This window comes from Trachypithecus francoisi, unplaced genomic scaffold, assembly GCF_009764315.1.
Source record: "Trachypithecus francoisi isolate TF-2019V2 unplaced genomic scaffold, Tfra_2.0 Contig00133, whole genome shotgun sequence".
Lineage (NCBI taxonomy): Eukaryota > Metazoa > Chordata > Mammalia > Primates > Cercopithecidae > Trachypithecus > Trachypithecus francoisi.
The window spans coordinates 414,086-433,716 of NW_022680484.1; the positions used below are offsets into that span (position 1 = coordinate 414,086).

General features: G+C 50.1%; 2 protein-coding genes across 2 annotated transcripts in view; one reads left to right on the forward strand and one right to left on the reverse strand.

The window, feature by feature from the left end:
* Positions 1–15,414, reverse strand: part of TEX28 (testis expressed 28) — a 25,057-nt gene extending 9,643 nt beyond the window's left edge. Inside the window, 4 exon segments of the mRNA XM_033178443.1 lie at positions 7,440–7,716; positions 7,719–8,166; positions 11,779–11,878; positions 15,330–15,414. Of these exon segments, the coding sequence (XP_033034334.1) occupies positions 7,440–7,716; positions 7,719–8,166; positions 11,779–11,790 (737 nt within the window). The 5' untranslated portion in view covers positions 11,791–11,878; positions 15,330–15,414.
* A 464-nt stretch (positions 15,415–15,878) lies between these two features.
* The window catches only part of TKTL1 (transketolase like 1), a 31,420-nt gene continuing 27,667 nt past the window's right edge, over positions 15,879–19,631 (forward strand). The window contains 1 exon segment of the mRNA XM_033178605.1: positions 15,879–16,184. Within this exon segment, the coding sequence (XP_033034496.1) occupies positions 16,051–16,184 (134 nt within the window). The 5' untranslated portion in view covers positions 15,879–16,050.

Below are 19,631 nucleotides of genomic sequence, written 5' to 3' on the forward strand. Positions count from 1 at the left end.
GGTTTCTCCATGCTGGTCAGGCTGGTCTCCAACTCCCAACCTCAGGTGATCCACCCACCTCGGCCTCCCAAAGTGCTGGGATTACAAGCGTGAGCCACCGCGCCCGGCCTTCCTCTTTCTTAAAAAGTTAAGCATACTGCTATGGTGTGCATGTTCCCCCCAAAACTCATGTTGAAATTTAATGGCCATGTGATGGTGTTAAGGGGTGGGACTGGTAAGAGGGGATTGATATTAATATTGTTATCGTGAAAGTTTGGCCCCCGCTCGCTTTCTCACGCCCTCTTGCCCTTCTGCCTTCTGCCATAGGATGATGCAGTACAAAGGTCCTCACCAGCTGCCAGCGCCTTGACATTGAACTTCCTTTCTTTATAAACTACCCAGCCTGTGGTACTCTGTTACAGCACCAGAAAGTGGGACTAAGACACATAACACTTCCCTGTCATCGAGCAATTCCATATATGAAAGCATATGTTCACAGAAAGACTTGTGCGAGAACGTTCACAGCAGCTTTATTCACTCGCCCAACTGGCAGCGGACCAGGGCATAAGCAACCTGCGGTGTCTGCATGCAATGGAATGCTGCCAAGCAATACGAAGCCATGAGCTACTCACACAGCTTGGGTGGATCTCAAAACAATTCCACGGAGCGAAAGCAGCCAGACGCAAAGCACTGCGTGCCGTGCGACTCCACTTACATGAGGTTCAAGAGGAGACCAAGCTAGAGTGACAGAAACCAGAACAGTGGCCGATTATGGGAGACGGGTGTTCACTGGAAGAGGGCGTGAGGGTACTGTCTGGGGTGGTAGCAAAGCTCTTTATCGGGATTTTAGTTGCCCAGGTGCAAACCTTTGTCAAAACTCGTTAAACTGTATGCCTAAACTTAAATGCAATTTCACTGTATAAAATTCACCTCAAAAAGGCCAGGCGCGGTGGTTCACGCCTGTCATCCCAGCACTTTGGGAGGTTGAGGCGGGTGGATCACCTGAGGTCGGGAGTTCGAGACCAGTGTGACCAACATGGAGAAACCCCATCTCTACTAAAAATACAAAATTAGCCAGGCGTGGTGGTGCATGCCTATAATCCCAGCTACTCGGGAGGCTGACGCAGGAGAATCGCTTGAACTCAGGAGGCAGAGGTTGCAGTGAGCCAAGATCGCGCCATTGCACTCCAGTCTAGGCAACAAGAGCAAAACTCCGTCAAAAAAAAAAAAAAAAAAAACTTTACTTCAAAAAACCCCACCTCCAAAAGAATAAAAGAAGAGGCCATTTGAACGTGGTAGCCTGGGAAGTCCCTTTGAGGAGAGGACATCAGAGCAGAGCCTAAAGGACAAGCTGAGTGTGGGAGTTTCCTGTGGCTGCCATCACAAAGCGTTACAAACTTTGAGTGGCTTTCCCAGCAGAGGCGGCCTCTCTCCTGGCTGGGGGTCCAGCAGTCCGAGAGGAAGGCGCAGGCGGAATTGGGCTCCTGCTGAGGACTGAGAAGGCGCCTCCACTCGGGGCCTCTGTCCCAGCTTCTGCTCTGCTGCCCATCTGCGGGCTTCCTTGGCTTCTGCCGTGGCAGGTCAGCCCCGGCCTCTGTCTCCATGTGGCGTTCTCCCTCTGCGTGTGTCCGTGTCTCCGTCTCCCTTTTTTCTTTCAGGACACAGGTCACGTTGCATTAGGGCCCGCCCTTCTGCAGAATGACCTCATCCAAATCTCACTCATCACATCCGCAACGACCCTGTTTCCAAATAAGCCAGTTCCTTGTCACCAAGAGGAGCCTACAATGAAGTGATGCCAAGGCAGGTCTAGGGAACTAGAAATGGGGTAAGAAGCAGTGTCCTCCAGCCAGGTGTGGTGGCTCACGCCTCTAACCCCAGCACTTTGGGAGGCCGAGGCGAGTGGATCACTTGAGGTCACGAGTTCGATACCAGCCTGGTCAACATGGCGAAATCCCATCTCTACTAAAAAATACAAAAAAGTAGCCAGGCATGCTGGGGGGGGCGCCTGTAATCCCAGCTACTCGGGAGGCTGAGGCAGGAGAATCGCTTGAACCAGGGAGGCAGAGATTGCAGTGAGCCGAGATCGTGCCGCTGCACTCCAGCCTGGGGGACAGAGTGAGACTCCATCTCATAAAAAAGAAAAAAAAAGAAGCAGTGTCCTCCTCACCATCGGGTTTTCTCCTGGGACCATTTTACTCATCCAACAAAGAACAAAGATGTCCCAGCAACCCATCTACCCCAGGCATTGACCACTAGGGCTACAAAGGTGAAGGAGGAGGGTGGGGCTGGGCAGGCTGGGACTGGCTATGGACCCCAGAGACTAAAGATGGTTTTGCTGGCACCACACCCCCAACTCCAGGACTTGTCCATGCCCTGTCTACGGGGCCAAGCCTGAAACCTGACTGCCTTTCACCATCAAGCAGAAGTCAGCTGCGCATCCTGCAAGAGAGGGAGAAGGACTCCCAGACCCTCCCAGAGTCCCCTGGCTCATTAGGAGGCTAGAGGGGGCCTCCTGCAACTCTCCACGCAAGGTGCCCAGATGAGACCTGGCCAGTCGAGACTTTCACTTGAAGGCTCCACATGCCTTCCTTGGGTGCCATCTCTTCTACCAGTGAACATTTTCTGAGTTTCTCAAGCCTTCTTTCCTCCTGACCCACAGAGACGCTGAGGAACCGGGGCCTTCTGGTCCCCCAGGTGACTGGCTTGTGCTGAGGAGACAGGCCACTCATTGTGCATCTTCTTGGAGATCTGAAGCTCCCCCTATTTCCACAAGAAAGAAAGAGAAGCTTGGCAAAGACCCTTCCATCCAGAATCATCAAGTTCGCGACGCCCGTGCTTCTCCTCAGCACACAGAGGGGAGAGATACCAGGGGCCTCAAGCAACTCCAGCAGAAGCAGTCACAGTCCTTCCCGGGCCCAGGAATGTCCTCTGCAAGGACCCACAAACCCAGACCTCATGAAGGAGGAGACCCCAGGGCCACTAGCCCAGCCCCAAGCCTCCTGAATCTAATTGTTGCTGTGATAGAGACCCTGCACGTTGCAGAATCAAAAAGAATATATTGTGTTGCCTTTTTTTTTTTTTTTACCACAATCAATTTTAAAAATGCATTAAAAAGTAAGAACTGGCCAGGCACAGTGGCTCACATCTGTAACCCCAGCACTTGGGGAGGCCATGGCCAGGTGTTCAAGACCAGCCTGGGCAACTTAAGCAAGATCCCATCTCTACAAATAATTTTTTAAAAGTTAGCCAGGCATGGTGGCACATGCTTTGTACTCCCAGTTACTCGGGAGGATGAAGCAGGAAGATCGTTTGAGCCCAGGAGTTCAAGGCTGCAGTGAACTATGATTGTGTCACTGCACTCCAGCCTGGGCAACAGAGACCCTGAAAAAAAAAATGAACGAAAGAAAGAAAGAGAATAAGAGAGAAAGAAAGAGTGGAAAAGAAAAAGAAAAAGAAAGAAAGAAAGAAAGAAAGAAGAAAGAAGAAAGAAGAAAGAAAGAAAGAAAGAAAGAAAGAAAGAAAGAAAGAAAGAAAGAGAAAGAAAGAAAATGAACTTTTGCCTATCCAAAGACTCAGGAAAAATAAAAAAGAAAGCCAGCCCTCATAATGAGATACCACTTCACAGTGACATCTGTTGGGGAAAAAAAAAAAAGGATAACGACAAATGTTGGCAAGGAGGTGAGGCAACTGGAAGCCTTCAGCATTGCTGGTGGGAAGGTGGAGCGGCGCGGCTGCTGTGGGAAGACTCCTCTAAACGTTACACCTGGAGTCACCACAGGGTCCAGCAATTCTACTCCTGATTATAGACCCCAAAGAATTGAAAACTGGTGTTCAAATAAGTGGCATGTATGTGAGTGTTCAGGGCAGGGCTTCTCACAATAGCCAAAAGGTAGAAACAACTCAAACCTCCATCCACCGACGGACAGATAAACAAAATGTGGTCTACCCATGGACTGGAATATAAGTCAGCCATCAAGAGAATGAAGTACTGATACATGCTACAACATGAACGAACCTTGAAAACAGTGGAAGAAGCTAGACACAAAAGCCCACATATTGCGTGGTCCCATTTATATGAAAAGTCCAGAAGAGGCAAATCCACGGAGACAGAAAGCAGATTAGGGAACGCCTGGAGCCGAGGCTAGGAGTGACTGCACAGTGAGTCTGGAGGTCTCCTTCTGGGGTGATGAAAAGGGTAGACAACTGTACAGATGTGACGGTTGGCCCACACTGCAGATGTACTTAATGCACGGAATTACATGCTTCCATATGGTTAATTTCACATTATGTGAAATTGTGTGAATTCTACATCAATTTTTTAAAGTGTTTGTCATAAACGTGTTTAATACAGTTGCTGCCTCAGCATCCAACTTTAGCAGTTGTACCCTGTCACCTTTGCCCCAGATAACACCCATCCCTCCCTACCATGTGATTGTTTGCGATATAGCCCACGTGGTCCTCACCTCACTGACCCAAAACCCCACACATTCCATGGCTGCTGACCACGATAAAACCTAATGCTCAACACCAGAGTCATGTAAATCAGTTTCCTCCTTTGCGCATGTTTTCTTTAAACCAGCCAACCACAACCCCTGCAGGAAAGCCTGTGGGATCCCTTCACACCCTGCGATCTTAATACAGGCACAGCCCCGGAAGCTCCCCCGCCCTTCGTTCTGGGCTTCGCTCTTGCACAACTGATGAGCTCAATCAGCTCCCTGCTGCATCCAGACTTCCCCTCTGCCTCCCATCAGCACACCTAACGTCTCTGCGATCTGAGTCATACATTTCTTTTTTCCGTTTTGTTTGTTTGTTTGTTTGTTTCTTTGTTTTTTGACACAGGGTCTCGCTCTGTCACCCAGGATGGAGTGCAGTGGTGCAATCATGACTCACTGCAGCCTCAACCTCCCAGGCTCAAGGGATCCCCGCTCCCGCTCAGCCTCCTGAGTAGCTGTGACTACAGGCACGCGCCATCACGCCCAGCTAATTTCTTTGAATTTTTTGTGGAGACAACGTCTCGCTATGTTGCCCAGGCTGGTCTCAAACTCCTGAGCTCAAGCAATCTGCCCACCTCAACCTCCCAAAGTGCTAGGATTACAGGCGTGAGCTCCCGCGCCCAGCCCATGTCGCTGTTTCATGCATTTTCATCTGCCTCCTCATTGTGGCTCCCCTGACACACACATCCGAACCTAACGATCCCACGGGTCAGGGATCTCCTAGAGACTGGGTATCTCGGCTATGGCCACTCTCAGTAGAGACATGCCAAGACCAAATTAAAAAGAAACCACAATGGTAAAAACCGCTACAGCCCTCTTGAAAGCAAACGGATTTAACTGTGATAAACAGCACAGGACTTGCAGTGTGGATTCTCAGTTTGTGATGCACCAGAGGGGACGCAACAGTCACAGGGGGCCTGGCTGGTTGAAACACTTCTGCATCCAGCTCATGTAAAAGTAAAATCTTGAAGAAGATTTTACGGAAGTATATGTTTTTATAATGCCATGAATTCCTGTGTCCCCTGCATCTAACTTAGCCACACAGCCAGGGTGTGGTGCAACGCTCTCAGGTCCGCTCTCACTATCCACATAGGCTGCTTGTGCCTCTGTGAGACTCTGCTTCCCCAACCATAAAGTAGGCGTCTGAGGGCCAAAGAACAATGCTGCTTAACCTGGTGCCCCAGCTCAGTTACCAGCCCGTGACAACAGTGAAAAATCATTGTCAGCCCTTTCTCCTCCTAGTAAATTTGGGCCCTGCAGACCTGCTTTTCTGCTCGCGATGAACATTAGTAAGGATAGGCTCGCTGCTGCAGCAAACAACCAGAAATCCCATGTCACAGTCCAATCGGGGGTACTGGGTCAGAAGTGCAGGCTTCTGGAATTTGCAGCAAAAGTCTGAGAGGGGGAGAGAGAGGTATTGCCCTGCTCCCCGGTAGTCACCCCTGTATCAAGAGGGGGTGAAAGACTCGGATTTGAGAGGGGTTAAGAGTTTACCCGAGCACAGCATTCTCATTGACCCATACGGTTTGGAAACATACGAGGAAGTTTGTAACTGCCACCAAACGCTGTTGTTGCTTAATAGAAAGCTGACTGGGTAAGTGTGATTTTGACAAAAGGGTCTTTAATGCTCCCAAGATTTTAGATTTGGTTGTCATGTCCTATGAAAATAACCTCCAAGAGACACCTGTGACTGACTAGTCATCTCATTGATAGTGGTTGCCCTGTAATATTCTTTGACTATCCTTTAACAGATTCTTAGGCCATGTAAACACCGGCAAAATTTCCCTGGGGAAACTAAAGAGGATGATTCCCACACGCCTCTTCCCCTGCATCAGGCACTAAAAGGACTGCGGAGTTCTTCTTTTCATGCAAATGCTGAGAATCTGGGCTCACCTAAGGGAGTCACTGCCTCCCTAGCCAGGATTCTGGAGGGACTGGCGTTAATTAGCCACAGACTGCAGCGAGGGGGACAAAATGTGGCACCCCCTGAGGGCCCATGGAAACCCAGAGAACGGTCCCAGTCGGAATGGAGAGAAGCCGTTGAGAGACTGAGTTTGCCTTTTTTTTTTTTTTTTTTTTTTTTTCCCAATTCGTAGGCCCTAGCCTTATCTTAGAGGGAAAGAAAATCGAGCTAGGGCAGGGCACGGTGGCTCACGCCTGTAATCCCAGCACTTTGGGAGGCCGAGGCAGGCGGATCACGAGGTCAAGAGATTGAGACCGTCCTGGTCAACATGGTGAAACCCCGCCTGTACTAAAAATACAACAAATAGCCGGGTGTGCTGGTGCACGCCTATAGTCCCAGCTACTCGGGAGGCTGAGGCAGGAGAATCGCTTGAACCTGGGAGGTGGAGGTTGCAGTGAGCCGAGATGGTGCCACTGCATTCCAGCCTGGCGACAGAGCGAGACTCGGTCTCAAAAAAAAAAAAGAAAAAGAAAAAGAAAATCGAGCTACTGCACGGCACAGAGAAAGCACTCACTAGAAGGCAGTCATTTTTGAAATAAGTATCTGAGACCCGACCTGTGCCCAGCTCAGCTAGGAGCACGGGTGAAGAGACCAGAGCTGGCGAGGCGACTCTGGTCCTGACTCCCACCTTCCCGGCAGACTGGGACCAGAGGACGCCACCTCCCTAACTAGTGCCAGGTGTCTACCGGACCCTTGCCACCCCCATGTTGTCTCCTGCCACCACAGAGTCAGGGCCAGCCGCTGTGCCGCTGCAACCACCTGGCAGGGGCTGTCGACCTGGAGCATTTTCGTCAGCAAGGGTCAAGGCAGGTGTGGGCCTGCAGGGAGAGGGCTGGTCGCCCCACGGCAGGGCCCGGTCGCTAAGAGAAGCCTGGACCTGCTCTTCCAGCTGGCCCCTCACCCTGGCTCTCCAGGCTCATGTCCTGGCTCCCTTTCACCCTCCCAGAGGTGGCTCCCGGGAGCGGTTCCTCCTCTGCTTCCAGTCCCCAAAGCCAAGGCCTCACCTACACTTCTCCTCCCCAAGGGACTCCAGCAACAGCTGCAGGTCAGTCAGAGACCTCTCTTTTAGGCTGTGATAGGACGCCTGGAGGCTGATGTGGAAGCTCTTGGCTTCTTCCAGCTCTTCCTTTACCTTCTGCAATAACAGGTTTTGTTGCCGGGCCACATCCTCTGTCTCTAAGCGCGTCCCCTGCTGTGAGCTCTGGAAGCGACTCTCCTCGGTGAAGGGTGTGCTGACATCGGGCAGGTTGACGGGCCTGTCTTCCCCACTCGGCATGGGTGCTCTGAAAGCAGGGCCTTTTCGCTGGGTGGCTCGCAGTTGGCTGGGTCGCTTTCTGCCATCAGCAGTAAGCCCTTGGGCCTGCAGCCTTCCTCCAGCTCCTGGAGCTGCTGGTGACACTGGCGGAGCCTGTGGTCGATCTGGGCGATGGTGGCAGAGGCGCGCTGGTTCGCCTTCTTAAAGGCCTGCCGGATGTGCGGCACCTGGTGCCGGTCTGCTTTGGACACCAGCTTGAGGTAGCTCACGGCGTTGCCATCCGGACTGGCCTTCTCCACTGTCAGCTGCTCCGAGAGGTAGAGGATGCGGTGCCTGACACTACCCTGTAAGTTGTGGGCTAGGCCCCCATCTGAGAGGCTGGAAGGGCCACTGGGGCAGTCTTCGCTGGATGGCAGGGACCGGCATGAAGGCACATTGGAGGGGAGGGTTGCGCTGGGGCTCCTGGTGTGTTCCGCCTACATTGGGAAACAAGAAATCACAATACGGTGCTCTGTGAGCCGCAAAGTGTGAGAGAATTGGACACGTTATGACTCCATAAAATACTTCCACATACGCATGGATACTTACACGCGCAAGATTTGTGCGTTCGGCCGGGCGCGGTGGCTCAAGCCTGTCATTCCAGCACTTTGGGAGGCCGAGACGGGCGGATCACGAGGTCAGGAGATCAAGACCATCCTGGCTAACACGGTGAAACCCCGTCTCTACTAAAAAATACAAAAAAACTAGCCGGGCGCGGTGGCGGGCGCCTGTAGTCCCAGCTACTCCGGAGGCTGAGGCGGGAGAATGGCGGGAACCCGGGAGGCGGAGCTTGCAGTGAGCCGAGATTGCGCCTCTGCACTCCAGCCCCGGCGACAGAGCGAGACTCCGTCTCAAAAAAAAAAAAAAAAGATTTGTGCGTTCAAGATGGGCCCGACGCAGACTGGGGAGGTGATGCTCCTCTCCCCTCCTTTTCAGCGTCTGACTCCTTGCTCTACAAGTGTGCCTCACTACGACCGACAGGTGGCCAGATTCCCTTCTACATCTGCCTGTTTTTGTACTGCACTCCTATTTTCTCTTCCAAAAATTACCAATTGTGGGTCTCACTTATAAAGAGCTGTTCTTGTAAACTATGGAATAAACTTATTCCCGTTAACCCTTACAGCTTGCTGTATTGCTACTCCCAGGGAGACGGGAAGGGTTAGGCAGAGAGATTTGCCTCCTAACAGGTTCATTCATTCATCCAATCACTCATTCAGCACATATTTTGAATGCCTACCCGGTGGTACAGAAGCCAGATACATTCCTTGATCTCATACAGCTGACAGTCTAGGGTAGAAAATTTTATTGCAACACAAAAGAATGAGTCTCTCACATGGTGAGGGGGTTAACGTTGCCTTTGACAAAGAGCCCAGTTCAAATCCTGGCTCTACCACTCTGAGACCTTGAGCAAGTTAATAAACTGCTCTGAGGCTCAGTTTTCTTACCTCTAAAACAAAGATGGCAAGAGAAGCATAGCTGGAACCCAGCCCACCAGGGCAGACTGGAGAGCAAGGAGCTAGGAGACGGAGGTGGGGGGCAGCTCAGGTGCAGCCTCTGTTCTGTTTCTACTTTTTTTTTTTTTTCTTTTTTGAGATGCAGTCTCACTCTGTCACCCAGGCTGGAGTGCAGTGGTGCAATCTCAGCTCACTACAACCTTCACCTCCCGGGTTTAAGCAATTCTCATGCCTCAGCCTCCCGAGTAGCTGGGATTACAGGTGTGCACCACCACACCCAGCTAACTTTTGTATTATTAGTAGAGACAGGGTTTCACCACGTTGACCAGGCTAGTTTCCAACTCCTGACCTCAAGCGATCCTCCCGCCTCAGCCTCCCAAAGTGCTGGGATTACAGGTGTGAGCCACCGCGTCTGGCCTATACCTCAATTTTTAAAACGCAAAGTGGTACCACTATGCACCCAGTAGATTGGTCAAACTCAGACAGACTAACAATGATGAGTGTTGGCAAGGATATAGAGCAACAGGAACTCTCAATCATTACTGGTGGGAAGCAAATTTGTACTACCACCACCTTGGAAAAGCACTTGACAGTATCACAAAGCTGAAGACATGCATACCAAATGATCCAGCAACTGCATTCGTAGGCAATATTCCCAGGAGACAAGTACACTGATGTTCCCAATATCCAACAACTAGCAACAAACCACCTGCCCAGAAAGTGTACGTAACTGTAATATATGCAACAATATACTACTGTACGGCAATGAGAATGAACTACAGCCTTGAAAAACATGAATGCATTTCACAAGCATAATGCTGAACAAAAGAAACCAAACAGAAAACCCGTACTACAAATGGTTCCATTTACACAAATTCCAAGAGCAGGCAAAACTAAACAATATTGTGTAGGGATGACTACGCAGGCAGGAAAGCATAAAGGGCAGCATGGATGCTGGCAACAGAAACCCCAGGATGGTGGTTCCCACTAGGGCGGGAGAAGGTGATTATGATGGGGGTGACAGTGGAGGCTGCGGTGCCTGGCCTGAGTAGTGGTTAAATGTGTGTTCATCTTATCGTTATTTCTCAAGACATACATCATCGTTTTCTGCACCTTTATATACATATGCCAGATTTCACAGTTTTAAAACTATTTAAATGTTCAATATAGGCCAGGTGTGGTGGCTCATGCCTGTAATCCCAGCACTTTGGGAGGCCGAGGCGGGCAGATCACTTGAGGTCAGGAGTTCAAGACCAGTCTGGCCAACAGGGTGAAACCCCATCCATTCGAAAAAAATAAAAGCCTGGCATGGTGGCTCACACCTATAATTCCAGCACTTTGGGAGGCCGAGGCAGGCGGATCACCTGAGGTCGGGAGTTCAAGACCAGCCTGACCGACATGGAGAAACCCCATCTCCACCAAAAATACAAACTTAGGTAGGTGTGGTGGCACATGCCTGTAATGCCAGCTACTCTGGAGGCTGAGGCAGGAGAATCGCTTGAACCCAGAAGGCAGAGGTTGCAGTGAGCTGAGATTGCACCACTGCATTCCAACCTGGGCAACAAGAGCAAAACTCCATCTCAGAAAGGAAGGAAGGAAGGAAGGAAGGGAGGGAGGGAGGGAGGGAGGGAGGGAGGGAGGGAGGAAGGAAGGAAGGGGTATGCAGAATGCAGCACAGAGGCACAAAGAAATAGAAAACTTGAAAAATAGAAGACATGGAAGGTAGCGTGAGTAGGTCTAACAAAAATGCAATTGTCACACCAGAGAGAGAAGACAGAGAGAATGAAGCAGCAGCAATATATATATAATTTTTTTAAATTTTTTTTATTGAAAAGGAGTCACACTCTGTCGCCTAGGCTAGAGTGCCATGGCACGATCTCGGCTCACTGCCAACCTCTGCTGCATGGGTTCAAGCAATTCTCGTGCCTCAGCCTCCCGAATAGCTGGAACTACAGGTGCGTGCCACCACGCCTAGCTAATTCGTTTGTATTTTTAGTAGAGATGGGGTTTCACCATGTTGGCAAGGCTGTTCTCGAACTCTCAAGCTCAGGTGATCCACCCACTTCGGCCTCCCAAAGTGCTGGGATTACAGGCATGAGCCACCATGACCGGCCGCAGCAGCAATATTTTAAGAGATAACTCCCTAAGAACTTTCCAGAACTGAAGAAAGACACAAATTCACAAATTCAAGAAGCCCAATAAATCCTAAGCAGGGAAGACAGAAACAGGTCCACACCTAGGCACAAGATTTTTTTTTTTTTTTTTTTTTGAAACAGAGTTTCGCTCTTGTTGCCCAGGCCGGAGTGCAGTGGTGTGATCTCGGCTCACTGCAACCTCTGCCTCCCGGGTTTAAGCGATTCTCCTGCCTCAGCCTCCCAAGTAGCTGGGATTACAGGCGCCCGCCAATATGTACAGCTAATTTTTGTATTTTTAGTACAGAGAGTGTTTCGCCATGTTGGCCAGGCTGGTCTGGAACTCCTGACCTCAAATGATCCACCCGCCGCGGCCTCCCAAAGTGCTGGGATTACAAGCATGAGCCACCGCACCCGGCCGACACAAGATGTTAAAAGCAGCCAGAGGAAAAAAGCTGATTACCTTTAAAACCATGACTTTTAGACTGCAGGCTGCCTTCTCAATAGCATCAATGCAATCCAGAAGATAGTTGACTGATACCTTCGATACGCTGAGAGAATAACTGCCAGAGAGAAAAAAATAGGTCACATTCAAAGAATCAGAAGTCAGAATGGCTTCAGACTTCAGCAACAGTATGGGGAACTAGAAGACAATGAAGTACTGGCTGGGCACGGTGGCTCACGCCTGTAATCCTAGCACTCTGGGAAGCCCAGGCAGGCAGATCACTTGAAGTCAAGAGTTGAGACCAGCCTGACCAACATGAGGAAACTCTGTCTCTGCTAAAAATACAAAAATTAGCCGGGCATGGTGGTGGGCGCCTGTAATCCCAGCTTCTCGGGAGGCTGAGGCAAGAGAATCACTTGAACCCAAGAGGCAGAGGTTGCAGTGAGCCGAGATCACGCCCCTGCACTCTAGCCTGGGCGACAGAGCAAGACTCCATCTTAAAAAAAAAAAAAAGACAATGAAGTGCTGCCTTTGAAATTCTGAGGGAAAAATGATTTCCCAGCCTAAAATTCTACACCCCAACTGTCAACTGTGGGGTTAGACTAAAGACATTTTTAGACATGAAAGAGTTCAGTACACCATTGACAAATCTAAGAATTCATTAACTGTTTAAAAACCAAGTCTTTTCAGGGCAGTGGTGTGCACCTGTGGTCCCAGTTACTCAGGATGCTGAGGCAGGAGGATCACTTGTGTCCAGCAAGTAGAGGCTAGAGTGACCTGTGACTGTGCTACTGCCCTTCAACCTGGGCAACAGAGTGAGTGAGAACTTGTCACAAAAAAAAATAAAAATAAAAAGGTAGCGGGACGTGGTGGCTCACGCCTGTAATCTCAGCACTTTGGGTGGCCAAGGCGGATGGATCACTTGAGGTCAGGAATTTGAGACCAGTATGGTCAACATTGTGAAACACTGTCCCTACTAAAAATACAAAAATTAGCTGGCCTTGGTGGCACACACCTGTAATCCCAGCTACTGGGAAGGCTGAGGCAGGAAAATTGCTTAAGCCCGGGAGACGGGGGTTGCAGTGAGCCGAGATTGCACCGCTGCCCTCCAGCCTGGCTGACAGAGTGAGATTGTCTCAAAAAAAAAAAAAAAGTAATCACTAGAAAAGAAGCTACATATGTACATAACCTCCAAATAACCAAGGGGAGAAAAAATGGGACTTGAGTAATAAAAAAAATAAAAATAAAAATAAAAAAACATGAAAGAAAGGGGAAACAAAACAAAACAAAAAAAAACAAGGGCTGGGTGTGCTGGCTCATGCCTATAATCCCAGCACTTTGGAAGCCAAGGTGGGTGGATCTCTTGAGCCCAGGAGGTCGAGACCAGCCTGGGCAACATGGCGAAACCTGTCTCTATTAAAAAATAATTAATACAAAAATTATCCTGGAGTGGTGGTGCACACCTGTAGTCCCAGCTACCCCGGAGGCTGAGACGGCAGGATCACTTGATCCCGGGGATGTCGAGGCTACCGTGATCGCACCACTGCCCTCCAGCCGGGGTGGCAGACGGAGACCCCATCTCAAAAAATAAATAAATAGGCTGGACACGGTGGCTCACGCCTATAATCCCAGCACTTCGGGAGGCCGAGACGGGCGGATCACGAGGTCAGGAGATCAAGACCATCCTGGCTAACACGGTGAAACCCCGTCTCTACTAAAAATACAAAAAATTAACTGGGCGTGGTGGCAGGCACCTGTAGTCCCAGCTACTCAGGAGGCTGAGGCAGAAGAATGGCATGAACCCGGGAGGCGGAGCTTGCAGTGAGCCGAGATCACACCACTGCACTCCAGCCTGAGTGACAGAGCGAGACTCCGTCTCAAAAAGTTAAAAATAAATAAATAAATCATAAATAAATAAAAGCAAAGAAATAAGAAAAACAAGGCTTGAAATATATCTAATAGATAAAGGGCTAATCATCACAATATATAAAGAACTGCAAATCAGTAAACTAAGAGCAAATAACCCCATATAAAGACATTAAAGGGTGGCCACGGACATCTCAGACAAGATGAAAAACGAAAGGCAGTAAAACCTATGAAAAAACGTGTAATTGCAAGGTGATCGGGGAATAGTAAATGAAAAGCAACGATTAAATACTATTTTCTCATCCACCAGAACACCAAAAATTAAAAAGCCTAACAATGTCTAGGGCTGGTGAGAATGTGGCAGAAGGCGATGTCACATACTCTGCAAGTGGGAATCTAAACAGGTTCAGGGTTTTTTTTTTTTTTATCGCAATTAGGTGGCGTGTTCAATTTTTCTCTTGAGACGGAGTTTTGCTCTTGCTGCCCAGGCTGCAGTGCAATGGCTCGATCTTGGCTCAACGCAAGCTCGACCTCCCAGATACAAGTGATTCTCCTGTCTCAGCCTCCCAAGTAGCTGGGAGTACGAGTATGCGCCACTATGCCCAGCTAATTTTTTTGTCTTTAGTAGAAATGTGGTTTCACCATGTTAGTCAGGCTGGTGGCAAACTCCTGACCTCAGGTGATCCACCCACCTTGCCTGTCTCCCAAAGTGCTGGGACTACAGGTGTGTGCCACTGTGCCCAGCCACTTTTTTTTGTTTGTTTGTTTGTTTTTTTGAGACGGAGTCTCGCTCTGTCACCCGGGCTAGAGTGCAGTGGCCGGATCTCAGCGCACTGCAAGCTCTGCCTCCCGGGTTTACGCCATTCTCCTGCCTCAGCCTCCCGAGTGGCTGGGACTACAGGCGCCCGCCACCTCGCCCGGCTAGTTTTTCGTTTTTAGTAGAGACGGGGTTTCACCGTGTTAGCCAGGATGGTCTCGATCTCCTGACCTCGTGATCCGCCCGTCTCAGCCTCCCAAAGTGCTGGGATTACAGGCTTGAGCCACCGCGCCCGGCCTTTTTTTTTTTTTTTTTCAGACGGAGTCTTGCTCTGTCGCCCAGGCTGGAGTGCAGTGGCGCCATCTTGGCTCACTGCAACTTCTGCCTTCCGGGTTCAACCCACCTCAGCCTCCCAGTAGCTGGGATTACAGGTGCCCACCACAGCCTGGTGCAGTGGCTCACACCTGTAATCCCAACACTTTGGGAGGTCGAGTTTGGCAGATCACCTGAGGTCAGGAGTTCGAGACCAACCTTGCCAACACGGTGAAAGCCCGGTCTCTACTAAAAATACAAAAATTAGTCAGGCGTGGTGGAGGGTGCCTGTAATCCCTGCTGTTCAGGAGGCTGAGGCAGGAGAATCGCTTGAACCCAGGAGGCGGAGGTTGCAATGAGCTAAGATCGAGCCACTGCACTCCAGACTCGGCGACAGGGCGGTACTCCGTCTCAAAAAAAAAAAAAAAATGTAAACGCACATTCCCTTTAACCATGGGAACCCACTGGGCATTCAGCCTGTGGCGCGACCAGGCGGCCTGACTTGAGCTCATGTAGAAATCCAGCATTTTTGAACCAACAGACAGCACTTGGGATCCCGAATGTCTGGAGTTGGGCACGGCACTCTGGAGCTGGGGCCATCGGGAGCCAGGCTAGTTCTGGGTCGGTAGGTCACCTCAGAGGTGGGGAGAAGGTTCTCTGAGACCGACATGGGGGCTAGCGCAGGCACCACCGGACATGGGGCATTTCAGACAGAGGGCGAGCACATTCCCTAGTTACCAGGATTCACTCGAGTCACAGTCACGTCACAGGCTGGCAATGGGCTAACCCCACCTCAACAATCACATGCGGCTTGCCTCACAGAATGTTCTAGAAAGAGAAAGGAGGCTGGCACAGGCACCACTGGTCTCAGAACCGTGAGCATTCCCTCCCCCCGCCCGCTCCCGCCACAGCCCGGGCTGTTGTGGGGGAGGGGTTACCATTTAAAGCAAAAAAAACTGCGCCACAGCACCTCCCCCCTTGCTTTACGGTTGCAGCTGCACGTGCCACGTGCAGCATCACCCCGTGACACATGCGGCACCACACAGCTAGTGCCGGAACTTTTTGCGCACAGAAAGAAGACCCTGCACCTGCGCGGAGGGAGCCCTTTTGACAGTGCTGTCATAAGAGAGATGAGAATGGGACTATTTTCAATAACTTTGCACATGCAAGTCACAAACATTCCAGATCTCTTGAATTGCTTGCGGAGGGAGCGGCACGCGGAGGGGGTGGCACGCAGCACGCGGAGGGAGCCACGCCGACCTCACATAAACGCGCTGGGCAGCACGCCCGCGCCATTTGCTCTTCAGACGCTGAAGGATTGGACTCGGTCTTTGGACACCTAAGGGATTGGAATAATGGCGGATGCTGAGGCGAGTGCTGAGTTGCCGGAGGAGGCCAGACCCGACGGGGGCACCTTGCAGGTGCTGAGAGATATGGCCAGCCGCTTGCGAATCCATTCCATCAGGGCTACGTGCTCCACGAGCTCCGGGTAAGTTCCCCTCATTGAAGTCTGGGTCATGCAGGGGCCATGGGCCGGTGGCCATGAGGCCGTGTGGTGAAGGGAGAGCCCTCAGAGGCGCAATGGGCTCTGTCGTAGATGCCCTGTCTTGGGCTGTTGGGGCCAGCCGAGCACCCTAGATGGCGGCGAGGCACTCTTCCCGCCAGCCCAAGGGTCAGTCGGTCGGCCACAGGCTCTGGAACCCGCCCCTCATTTACCCCCGGCCGAAGTTCTGGAGGTCCCCAAGATCCCCAGTTGGGAGACAAGGATCCAGGCTGGACCGAGGTGGCGGGGGGATATTGTTGAGATCAAATCGGGCTAGTTGTGGTTTTCATTTTAGCGGGGAGCACAGCTTCCGGTAAGCAGTTGTAGTGGATCCCCGAGGGTGAATGAGCAACCCTAACCCATTATGTGAGGAGAAAAAGCAATTAAAATTCCAGCCTGGCCAACGTGGTGAAACCCCGTCTCTTACCAAAAAGTAAAAATAAATGAGTTGGGTATGGGGTGCACGCCTGCACTTCCAGCTATTTGGGAGGCTGAGGTGGGAGGGTTGCTTTTTGTTGGGTTTACTGGTATATGCGGTTGATGGTTATTGCATCAGTTTGAGGGATATTTGTCTCTAGTTGTATTGTAGTATTTGGTTTTGATATCAAAGTGTAATGCTGGCTTCATAGGATGTTTCAAAGTGTTCATCTTAAATTTTTTGGAGTGGCCGGGTGTAGTGGCTCCCACCTGTAATCCCAAGCACTTTGGGAGGCCGAGGCAGGCGGATCGTGTGAGCGTAGAAACTAGTTCGAAATCAGCCTGGGCAAGATGGCGAGCCTCTGTACAAAATGTTACAAAAATTAGCTGGGCGTGGTGGCACGTGCCTGTAGTCCCAGCTACGCGGGAGGCTGAGAGGGTCAGGTTGCAGTGAACTGAGATTGCGCAACCGCACTCCAGCCTGGGCGAGAGCGAGACCCTGTCTCAAGGAAAAAAGGTTCAACCTAGATGAGCACGGTGGCTCAGGCCTGCAGTCTCAGTACGTGGGGCCTGAGGCAGGAGGATCGCTTGAGCCCAGGAGTTCGAATTCAGCTTGGGAAACAGTGAGACCCTGTCTCAAAAAAAAAAAAAATTAAAAGAAACTGGCAATTGAGTACAAATTGGAACAAAAATGAGTGTTGGATTTGCTAGTATGCAGTTGATGGTTTTTGCTTCACTATAAGGGATATGGTCTGTGGTTCTTTTTGTTTTGTTTTTTGTTTGTTTTGAGATGGAGTATCACTCTGTCCCCCAGGCTGGAGTTCAGTAGTGCAATCTCTGCTCACTGCAGGCTCCACCTCCCGGTTCACACTATTCTCCTGCCTCAGCCTCCTGAGTAGCTGGGACTACAGGCACCTGCCACCACGCCCGGCTAATTTTTTCTATTTTTTAGTACAGACCGGGTTTCACCGTGTTAGCCAGGATGGTCTCGATCTCCTGACCTCGTGATCCGCCCACCTCGCCTCCCAAAGTGCTGGGATTACAGGCGTGAGCCACCGCGCCGGCCTGATCTATGGTTTTATTGTAGTGTTTGCTTTCGGTATCAAAGTGTAATGCTGGCTTCATGGGATGAGTTTCAAAGTGTTCCATCTTAATTTTTTTGAAAGGTTGGGCGTGGTGGCTCCCACCTGTAATCCTAGCACTTTGGGAGGCCAAGGCAGGAGGACTGTGTGAGCCTAGAAAGTTCGAGATCAGCCTGGGCAAGATGGCAAGCCTCTGTGCAGAATGTTACAAAAATTAGCTGGGCGTAGTGGCACGTGCCTGTAGTCCCAGCTACGCGGGGGACAGAGTTTGCAGTGAACTGAGATTGCGCCACTATATAACAGCCTGGGCAATAGAGGAAGCGAGACATTGTAGAGAAAAAAAAATTTTTTTTTGAGGAGTTTGAAGAGGATTGTTGTTAATTTTTCTTTAAATGTTTGGTAGTAATTGCCAATGAGGCTTTTATTTATTGAGAGTTTTTGTTATTACTGCTTTAGTCTCCTTACTAGTTAGTTGTAGGTCTATTCAGATTTTCTTGTGCTGATTAAGTCTTGTGAGGCTTTCTGTTTCTAGGAATTTATCTATTGTAGGTTAACCCATTCGTTGGCATGCAATTATTCATAGTACACTGTCACCTTTTTTATTTCCATAGAAGCGGTATTAGTGACCCCACTTTAACTTGATGTACTTTTTTTTTTTTTTTTTTTTTTTGAGGCAGAGTCTTGCTCTTTCACCCAGGCTGGAGTGCAGTGGTGCAATCATAGTTCACTGCAGCCTCAAACTCTCCTGGGCTCAAGCGACTCTCCTGCCTCTCAGCCTCTTGAGTAGCTGGAACTACAGGTGCACACCACCGTGCCCTGCCCATCTATTAATAGCTAGTTTTGTTGACCTTTTATAAAGAACCAGCTTGGCTGGGGGAAGTGGCTCATGCCTGTAATCTCAGCACTTTAGGAGGCCAAGGCAGCTGGATCGCTTGAGCTCAAGAATTCAGGACAAGCCTGGCCAACATGGGGAAACCCCGTCTCTGCCAAAAATACAACAATTAGCTAGACATGGTGAGCACCTATAGTTCCAGCTACTTGGAAGGCTGAGGTGGAAAGATTGCTTGATGTTGCAGTGAGCCATGTTTGTGCCCTACACTCCAGCCAGGGTGACAAAGTGAGACCCTGTCTCAAAAAGAAAAGAAATATTGGTTTCATTGATTTTTTTCTATTGTTTTCTTAGTATGTTTTATTTGTGCTTTGATCTTTTTAATTTCTTTCTCCTGCTAGCTTTGAGTTTAGTTCTTAAGTTGTAAAGTTAGGTTGTTGATTTGAAGGGTTATTTATTTATTATTACTTTTTGAGACAGAGTCTTGCTGTGTCACCCAGGCTAGAGATGGAGTTTCTCCATGTTGGCCAGGCTGGTCTCGAACCCCTGGCCTCAAGTGATCTGCCTGCTTCGGCTCCCAAAGTGTTGGGATTACAGGTGTGAGCTACCACACCTGGCCAGATATGAGGGGTTTTAAAAAATGTGTTTACAGCTATAAATGTCCCACTTGGCACTGCTTTTACTGAATCCCATAGGTTTTGGTATTTTGTGCTTCTGTTTTCATTTGTCCCTAAAGGATTTTTGTTTTTGTTTTTGTTTTTGTTTTGAAACAGAGTTTTGCTTTTGTTGCCCAGGCTGGAGTGCAATGGCGCGATCTAGGCTCACCGCAACCTCTGCCTCCCAGGTTCAAGCAGTTCTCCTGCCTCGGCCTCCTGAGTAGCTGGGATTACACGCATGCGCCTCCACGCCCAGCTAATTTTGTATTTTTAGTAGAGACGGGGTTTCTCCATGTTGGTCAGGCTGGTCTCGAACTCCCGACCTCAGGTGATCCATCCACCTCGGCCTCCCAAAGTGCTGGGATTATAGGCATGAGCCACTGCACCCAGCCTTTCGTTTTCTTTTTTA